Genomic DNA, 9,255 nt, shown 5'->3' on the forward strand with positions numbered 1-9,255 from the left:
GCCTCTCCTACGCCCCAGGACACGCTGGGCTCGTGGCAGCGCTGCGTGAGCGCGTGCAAGGCAGCTCTGCAGCAGGGGAGGCGCGTGGTCATCGACAACACAAACCCGGATGCTGCGAGCCGGGCCAGGTACCGGGGTGCCCAGGGAGGCCGCCGGGAGCGGCAGGGGGCCTGGTGACAGCCGCCAGGTTCCCTGCCACTACAGGTACATCCAGTGCGCCAGAGACGCGGGTGTCCCCTGCCGCTGCTTCCTCTTCACAGCCACGCTAGAGCAGGCGCGCCACCCCTCCCGGGTGAGCCGGCCCTCCCGCCAGGCCCCGCCCTCCCGCCAGGCCCCGCCCTCCCGCCAGGCCCCGCCCCGCCCCTGACCCACACCTCGGTCCCACAGTTCCGCGAGCTGAGCGGCTCATCTCACGCGCCCGTGTCCGACGTGGTCATGTTCGGCTACAGGTGAGGCTGACCGGGTGGGGCGCTGGGCAGGCAGGGCCGGGCTCCCGTCCCTCACGGCCCCCTCTGCCTCCAGGAAGCAGTTCGAGGCCCCGGCGCTGGCGGAAGGTTTCTCGGAGATCCTCAAGATCCCGTTCCGGCTGCAGCTGGAGCCGGAACTGGAGCGGCTGTACCGCCAGTTCTCCGAGGGCTGAGCCCCAGCCCCGTCTCCGCGCCACCCCTGCCCCACGCAATAAACGCTGTTTCTGCGAGCGCGGCCTGCATCTTGCCAGGAGGGGCCTCATGGGGTGAGGCTCGGGGCCTGAGCCGGGCAGGCAAAGGGCGGGCTGCCATTTGTTCTTCCGCTCGAGAGCAACAGAAAAGGAGGGCCCGAGCCCGCCTGCCCATCTGCCCCACCCGGGTCGGACCAGATCCATGCGCAGGTCCGGCCCTGCGTCCTCTCCTAACCACCTGGGCCCTGCAGAAGAGATGCTGGCCTCGCTGGGGCTTCCGGCACCAAGGGCCTCCCCACCCCCAGAGCCAGTCGCCGCCACATGCCCCAACCCAGAGCTTGGTTCCATGTGACCATAAGGACAAACTGCCGGGACACAGGCTCCATGACACTGAGCTTGAACCCAGGGGATGATGTGGGCCTGGACCCCCGCTTCCCCGAGCACCTGCCGTGTTCTTACAGCCCAAGGGACACGGGGTACATCACACAACCCCACTCCAGCGCTGGTGAGACAGGCTTCTCACCACCATCCCCTGCTCAGCACAGCGGGGGACCCCAGCTGGGTAACCTGCAGTGCCACACACTAAGCTGCTTCCTTTCCAGCCCTGCCGACGGGGCTCTGGGAGCTGAGGAAACTCTGCCATCCAGCCTCAGGCTCCACCTCCCCGCCAGAGGGGCCCCAGGCACGGCAGCTGGGCAGTGAGCAAAGATGGCAGGCGGGTTTTTAAAAGCCTTTATTGGGGATACAGGTGGGGAACGTCCTTGGAGACCTCAGGACGATGTTCTCCACGGTGCCGGGCAGTTGCGGTCCCCAGAGGCCCCTGCTCAGAAGCATCTGACCTGGGAGTAGGGACACAGTCGGAGGACCACGGGGACCAAAGCACAGGCCCCCACACCTGCACCTAGCAGGGCCCTGGAGAACTGTGGGAAGGGTCCCTCCGGACCCAGACCTGTGGTGCCGCCCCAAGAAGCCCGTTCCCTGCCCATGGGAACTGCAGTGCCTCACTCTCTGGTCATCCCACACCCCTGTCATGTCCAAGGGTCCACCTGCACTTAACAACGGGGTGGCACTCACCAGTCTCTGCTAGGGCTTCGTCTGTGACTCCTGGACCTCTACCCCCCCATCTGCCGAGGAAGCCAGGGAAGGGGTCAGCACGGGGCAAGAGGGGTGGGCCCTGGGGCTCGGGGCAGGCCTCACCCCTCGCTGCTGCTGCTCCTGCTCCAGGTTCCGCTGCAGGACCTGCTGCTGGTTGGCTATGACACGCCGGATGCCGCTGACAAAGTTGCCCTGGTCGTGGGGGATGAGGCCGATGAAGATCTTCTTCTCAGAGGAGTACAGCAGCATGAGCACGCGGACCTCGCATGCGGCCTTGTAGGAGAAGTGCACGCAGCCGGCCTGGTGGGCACAGGAGCGTCACCCGGGGCCTCGTCCCCCGTCCCACAGCCCCACCTGCAGGACGTGGACACAGGCTGAGAGCGACGGTGGCCTAGACCGGCAGGCTCACCAGAGTAGCCCAGGAAGTGGCACCCACTGAGATGGCCACCAGCTCCCACCCCAAGGCCCAAGGCTGGGATGCTGGCCAGCAGCGCAGGCAGGAAGCTCTCGGCACAGCCCCCAGCTCCTGCCAGGGACAAGGAGGTGGTGCTGTCGGAGAAGCACCCGCCCTGCTGGTACTGCTGGCATGAACACAGGTCTCATGGACAGGCCTGGTGCTTGGAGCAATGACAGTGACACTGCTGACCAGGGGCTCCTCAAGATGGGCCTCCCTCCCGCCTTACAGAGGGCAAACTGAGGCCAAGAGGGGGAGGGGCCTGAGACCCCCAGGAGTTGTGTGGGAGAGCTGCACCCCCAGACACCACTCAGGGTGCTGCCTCGCCCAGCGCAAAGGGAAACGTGGCAGCATCGGGGTAGGCGCCTCCCGGTGCAGGGCATGCATCAGGATGCCAGGCACCGAAGGCCAACCCTCCCCATGCGGATGGGGCCCAAGGCCCAGACCCAGGCACTGGGTACTTCTTGGGGGTCGGGGGAGCCTGGATTTGCCCTGGGAGAAAACGGGGCAGGCAGCAGGAGCGAGGCAGTGGGGGACAAGGTACCCTGGGACTCTGCAGCCGCCGTCGCACTGCACCAAGCTCGGCCTGCTTTTCCATCTGCACCCTGGGGTTAGGACAGCCCTGAGCTCGGGAGTCACTGGATGCAGTGCACCCCTGCCCTGGCCACCTGCCTCTCCAGGTGGTCTAGTGCCACAGAAGTGGCGGCTGTCGGCGCCCAGGGCCTGCCCCAGCTACCCAGCACCTCCTGCGCCGCACCACTCACAAAGCCGTTGTCCATGATCCGGCACAGGCTCTTCAGCGTCTCCAGGTCCTTGGTGAAGTGGAATTGCACGAGGCGCGAGTTCCGGAACAGCGGCACCAGCGTGGTCTGCGGGGAGCCAGCCAGCGCCGTGGGCCCCTGGTTCTCCGTTCCTGCCCCCCAGCAGCAGCCTGCAGCAGGCACGGTGCCCCAGCGCCCAGACCACCCTCGCGGACAACTGCCCACCCTCTGCCACTCACCAGCAGCTGCTGCGGGATGAGCTGCATGTACAGCTTCCTCGGCCACTGCTCGGTCCTCCTGGGGAACGGAGGACAGCGTCAGGCAGGAGCCCTGCTGAGGTGTGACCGCCAGCCCCAACCCGGCACTCACAGGATTTCCCCCTGGTTCACGTAGACGTGTGATGGCAGCCACCTCTTGGACCGACTGTTGGGCTCAGGCCTGGGCTTTGGGGGACAGGAAGAGAGGAGACCTCAGGGATGGGGGCACGACAGGCCAGCAACCCACACCGCCAGATCAGTGCCCTATGCTGGTCCCAGGGCCCCAAGCTGCAGCGCTCACCTCCTGCCACTCCATGACTCCGCTCCACGCCAGGAACTTGTTGTTGACGATCTGGACGGGGCCCGAGTGGACACTGCTGGATCCCACTGCCTGTGGGAGGAGCCGCAGGTGGGCCAGGGGCCAGGAGGGACCCTGCCCACTCGCTGCTCCCCCCCTGTGCCCTGCTCCCCAAGATAAGTTCCCCCCAGCACCTCATGCACGTGAAGCCTACACCGGGAGCCCTGTGAGCTGTGCAGGACTCCCCCATCGCCCAGCACGCCCTTCCCCCCCGCAGAGGAAGCACTGCCAAGGGCACAGGTGTGACCAGCACACCGGCTGTGCCCAGGGAGTGCTGCCCAATTCCCAACCGCAGCGCCCCCTGCTGCTCCAGCCTCACCGAGAGCCTGGGGGCACGGGCCCCTGCCACCATGCTGTGCTGCCCCCAGTGAGCGCGGGGCAGGCCGCACCCGAGGGCACACCTGCTTGCGGGTGGTGATGACCTGCCGGATGGCGTTGACGAAGCCACTCTGGTCGTAGGGGATGAGGCCCATGAAGATCTTCTTCTTGGATGAGTAGAGCAGCATGAGCACGCGCACCTCGCAGGGGGAGATGTGGGGGAACAGCATGCAGCCGGCCTGTGGGAGGACCAGTGGTCAGCACCCCAGGGGGCGGGCTCCCCACTCACACAGACCGACTGTCCCACCTGGCACCAAGACCAGGACATACAACCTTCGAGGTCAAGACCGTGCTCCATAGCGCCTGCCTGGCAAGCACAAGGTCATAGGTTCGATTCCTGGTACCAGAAGAAAAACAAAACAAAACAAAAAAAGACCGTGGTCCAGGCTGGTCCGGTGGTGCAAGCCTGCAATCCCAGCACTTGGAAGGCTGAGATAGGTGGATCACTGTGAGTTCCAGACCAGCCTGGACTACAGAGTGAGACTCTTAAATAAAAGCCAAAACATAAAACCAAAAAAACCAGAACAAGACCCTCCCTGCAGAACCTGAGAATCCCACCCGATGCCAGCCCTACCCAGCTCAGGCAAGGCCACGTTTGCCTCCTGTACCTTCGGCCTGATGGCAGTGCGCTGGCCTGGGTAGGACAACAGCGCCTGGGCCAGGCTGTGGTGGGGCGAACAGCTCCCCACCTCCTGCTGTGGGACCCTGGTTTTCCCATCTGTAAAGTGCACTGACAGCAGTGCACACAGTAAGTGCTACATAAATGCTCCCTAAATGAGGCACTGGGGCCTGTTCGATGGGAAGCAGGCAGACAAGACACCCCCAGGCATCTGCACACAGGTGTGTACCTGCCACCCCACTGGCCGCCACCTGACACTGCTCAGTGCTGCCACCCCAACTTCTCGTGCTGGAGCCACCCACTCAGTCTGTCCTAGCCACACTGCACCCTGCAGATGACCCCAGGGGTCACCAGCCCTGGTGTGTCCAGGCCCCGAGGGAGCAGGAGCCACACAGATGTAGGGGTCTTGGCAGGCGCAGTGTCCTTGGACGGGGCAGCTGAATCTGGGAAAAGACCAACTATCCCCAAGGGGACCAGGGACTGGTCACGAACCCAGAGCCAAGTCCCCAGGGCACTGTGGGTCCGTGACTCATCCCATCGCCAGCACCTGCCACCTCCACAGCCCCACCTTTCTCCTCTCGGGGGGCCAGGGCTGCTGCTGAACCACAGCCCAGAAGGGACAACATGGCCCCAAGGCCTGGGCCCCCACTTCCTTGGGGCCACCTTCATGCAAATCCCAAACTCTAACGACTTCCTAGCCCACGCTTATTATGTTTTCACTACTGGCTAAAGTCACTGGTGTCTTTTGTTTTCACATATGTGGTATTAGGGATTGAATCCAGGGCCTTTACACTGAGCTACATTTCTGTATGACAGGGTGTCACTGTCTCACCCAGGCTGGGCTTGAACTTGCAACTCTCCTGCCTCAGCCTCCTACAATGTTGGGTTATATACTTAGAGTCACAGTTTTAACCACTATTCACAAATACTCTGTTCTACCAAGTAAGGCCACTTCACTGATGGGAAAACTGAGCCCTGAACAAGCTATTCTCCCTTCCTCTCACTTGAGTCTTTCCCTGTCCACACTCCTTTAGCAGGGCCCTCCCCAGAGGTCACATGGTCAGTGTGGCTTGGCACAGAGGCAGGGGCCTCAGGGCAGTGTGGCAGGCTGAATGCCTTTCCCCTTGGGCCTGCTGGGAATCCCTCAGATGAATCCTGACTTACAGAACGGACCAAGACACCCACTGTGCACACCAGGCTCCCCAGCCCCAGCCCAACTCACGAAGCCGTTGCCCATGACACGGCAGAGCCCCCTGAGCGAGTCGCAGTCTCTGTTGGTGAAGTGGAACTGTGCCAGCTGGGAGTTGCGGAACAGGGGTCCCAGTGTGGTCTGGGGGAAAGGGGACAGCAGGGTCAATGCAGGGCAAGGGGTGCTGGGGAACTTGGGCCGGGTGGGGGGGCGGGTCTCACCAGCAGCTGCTGCGGGATGAGCTGCATGATCAACTTCTGTGGCCACTGGTCCGTCTCCCTGCCAGAAGGAGCAGGTCAGGGGTGCAGGGGCTGCCACCCGCCACCCCACCATCCAGGGCACTCACAGGTTCTCGCCTTGGTTCACGTAGGCCTGGCATGGCAGGTTCCGCTTCAGCTTCGCCGTGGAGTCAGAGTAGGGTCTGCGCTTCTGTGGGTAGGGAGGGGTGTCACGGGCACAGCCTTGAAGCCAGGGACTGCCCTGGCCCCTGCAGGGACCCCAGCAGACCTGCAAGCCCCGCTCACCTCCTGCCACTCCAGGACGCCACTCCAGGCCAGCAGCTTGTTGCGGAGCCGGTGCTCGCTGACAGCCAGCCCCCCAAGGGACAGCCCAGGCGAGGAGGGTCCAATGGGACCCAGCGCCCCGAAGACCCGGGCACCTTCCTACAGCAGAGGGGGAGGAAACTGAGGGGGGACCTGCAGCGGGGGCTGTGCTCACGCACTCCAGAGGGATGTGCCCATGTTCACAGCCCCTCTGCAAACTCCCTGGGCCCTGTCCAAGCCCCTCCCTCCAGCGGTCCACACCCTCCAGGGTCCTTTTCCTGCACCCCAGGACCCTCCCTCTCTGAAAACACTGTCCCGGCACTGCGACAGCCCGTCCCAATCTATCCACTCCACCTGCGCCCAAGGGCTGGGACGCCTTTGTGGCCTGTCAGGGGGGGCCCCGACATCCTCCGCAGCCTGAGCCATTCCAGACCAACTCAGACCCAACTCAGACGCCAGCGGGGGCAGTTCTCAGCATCGCGCACAAACCAGCCCCAGCAGCGCGGTCTCACACACCAGTGGCCCTGTCCCTCCAACACCAGGATCCTTTGTGGGGCGGCTCACGCACTCAACAGCAAAGTTCAAACGCCACCCGCTCTGGATCCTTGCTGACCCAGAGAGCTGGAGACCAGAGGCGTACCAGGAGGAGGCTCTGGGCTCCAGCAGGCGGCGCGCCTCACCACTGCCCTTTCCCCATGCTGTTCTCTTCCTTTCCTTTTCCTGGCTTACTCGGCTCAAGCTCGCTCTGCAGAGACGCTTTCTCCCTCACTCTTTAGTTTTACTTTTTAAACAAACTTTGCCACTGCTTAAAAAAAGAACAGGACTATCCAGAAGTGGGCGCGAGGAGGTGCAGGGCCCTCATACACCAACACTCAGGCAAAACTCCAGAACAGCAGTACAGATGCTTCTCGCAAGGCACAGCCCAAGCTAGCACGTTAAACCAGAGACATCCCAAAGTAAACAAGGGAAAGCTTCAGGGGAACCTGGAAGCAGGAAATGCATGAAAAAAATCTCAGCAGTGGGTACCTCCAGACAGCAGAAAAACGTACAAGGGTGATTACCTTTAGTCTTTTTACTTTTTTTTTCGGTTTTTCTCTGGTACTGGGAATGAACACATGACCTTGCGCTTGCCAGGCAGGCACTGTGCCGCTGAGCTAAATCCCCAGCCCCCTAACAAATGATTTTTTCTATTTTTTTTTGTTTTTTTTCCAGTACCAGGAATCGAACTCACGACCTTGCACTTGCCAGGCAGGTGCTGTGCTGCTATCTCCCCAGCCCAACCTTTAGTCTTATTCCTAGGGATTATTTCCTTATTTTCTTACAAAGCACACAGGGGTCTTTTGTCCAAGAATAGTAACAAGTAGGAAAATTCTTATTTTGTGAGGCCCAAGAACTAAAACCTGAATAAGCATGCTCTCCACCTGGACTGGGGATCCTATGCGCAAACATCTGTCATGAGCGTAAGTGTGTAGCGCTGGAGGGTGTCCAGACAGGTGCTGAGGCCCAGTTTGCAGCTTGGCATCTGGGCAAATGCACCTAAGGCCACTTGTGCCATCCAAGACACAGACTTACCCTGTGCTTGGACCTGGGCTGCCTGGACTGCAAACGTGTTTTGGGACAGTACACACGCATGGCCACGCGTGTATGCATTTACTGCCGTGCAAATGGGCCGAAATTAAGACCAGGATGCACGGGGTCCAACATAAGCTCCAGTGACAACGATTAAGTTCTGCCTGTCTGGGAGGAGATATTGATCACTGAGGACCAGAGGGAGGTTTGGGTCAGACGCCACACAGTGGGTAAAACCAGAGGTACTGGCCCCCACGCAAAGGGCACCTGCAACAGGCTAAGAGCAGCCCTGAAGGAAATCTTGCCGGAGACAAGCGTGTGCAGAACCGTGCTGACTCGCTGCTTCCTGCACGGCGACGTGCACTTAGTACTTGGAGAGAAGTTTAAAGCCTTCCGATGTGCGTTTAAGGACCAAGAGAGGCAGGAGACCGAGGGAAGTTTCCTAAGTGCTCAGAGTGGGAGCATGTCTCGCTCAGATGGGCGGGGGTCGGCCTGAGGCGTGAGCCGAGCTGCCTCAGCTTTCTGCCGTAGGCAAGATCGATCGGGGCAGCGGATTAAGGAGGTGAGCCTCGGCACAAGCCCGAGGGGGAATCTCACTTCTGGGCAAACGCGTGCATGACTGGACTCCGTGTGAAACGTCGCGACGTGCTTTCAGCGCCCCAAGTAAAAAACCTTGTTCAGATTTCAGAAAAGTATGTGCGTGTCTCAGGTCTAGGGATTCGTGTGCATCCCAAAGTATCCACAAATCTGAACGTTTACTTTTAAGGTCTGGGCTCAATACATTTCAAAAGGGATCCCACATCTGGGCTTGAGTGCAAATTCTGAGTACACAAGGCACAGGCACCGCTGAGGCACGGGAAAGAACATCTGGTAGCACGTGTGCAAAACAAGGACCCCCCTCCACTCGCAGCTGTCCTCCCGTCACCCTCCTTCATTTCCAGATCCTCAGATCAGAGAAGAAACCAACTTTCCATTTGGCCGGCCGTCTGTCCTCCCGCCCCCCACCCCGAGTTAAAATCGGGCAGCGGTGTCAGCAGTAATTTGAGCCCATCCCACCCCCGTACCCCATCCCCCCCGACAGCCCGGCACGAACGCATAACAAAGGGGAGAGCCGGGCGCGCACCTGGGGGAACCGGTTCCGGCACGACCACCCTTCGGGCCACTGCGGACGCCCAGGACCGAGGGGACGCGGACAAAGGCGTGAGCTGGGCGAGGGGCGGCAAGGGCGGGGGCGGGGCCGAGGAAGGCTCTGGAAGAAGGGCGGGGGGCTCACCATGGGAGGGGCCGAGCGGGCCCGGATCCGCGGCGGCTGCGGGCCACTGGGGCAGGCGGGCCAGGAGCGCGAGCGCACAGCACGCACCACCAGCGGCCTCGG

The 9,255-nt window shown here is 61.8% G+C and overlaps 2 protein-coding genes across 2 annotated transcripts in view; one reads left to right on the forward strand and one right to left on the reverse strand.

Moving 5' to 3' along the window:
* The window catches only part of Pnkp (polynucleotide kinase 3'-phosphatase), a gene marked incomplete in the record, with an annotated part of 5,197 nt that extends 4,557 nt beyond the window's left edge, over positions 1-640 (forward strand). The window contains 4 exon segments of the mRNA XM_013508947.1: positions 20-128; positions 205-331; positions 388-449; positions 523-640. Coding sequence (XP_013364401.1) covers positions 20-128; positions 205-331; positions 388-449; positions 523-640 — 416 coding nt within the window.
* Positions 641-1,375: 735 nt separating this feature from the next.
* Positions 1,376-9,255, reverse strand: part of Ptov1 (prostate tumor overexpressed 1) — a gene marked incomplete in the record, with an annotated part of 8,197 nt that continues 317 nt past the window's right edge. The window contains 12 exon segments of the mRNA XM_013508969.1: positions 1,376-1,497; positions 1,733-2,053; positions 2,972-3,076; positions 3,208-3,265; positions 3,338-3,411; positions 3,527-3,616; positions 3,985-4,140; positions 5,803-5,910; positions 5,991-6,048; positions 6,116-6,198; positions 6,294-6,431; positions 9,154-9,255. Of these exon segments, the coding sequence (XP_013364423.1) occupies positions 1,742-2,053; positions 2,972-3,076; positions 3,208-3,265; positions 3,338-3,411; positions 3,527-3,616; positions 3,985-4,140; positions 5,803-5,910; positions 5,991-6,048; positions 6,116-6,198; positions 6,294-6,431; positions 9,154-9,255 (1,284 nt within the window).

This window comes from Chinchilla lanigera, unplaced genomic scaffold, assembly GCF_000276665.1.
Source record: "Chinchilla lanigera isolate Chin_1 unplaced genomic scaffold, ChiLan1.0 scaffold00158, whole genome shotgun sequence".
Classification (NCBI taxonomy): Eukaryota; Metazoa; Chordata; class Mammalia; order Rodentia; family Chinchillidae; genus Chinchilla; species Chinchilla lanigera.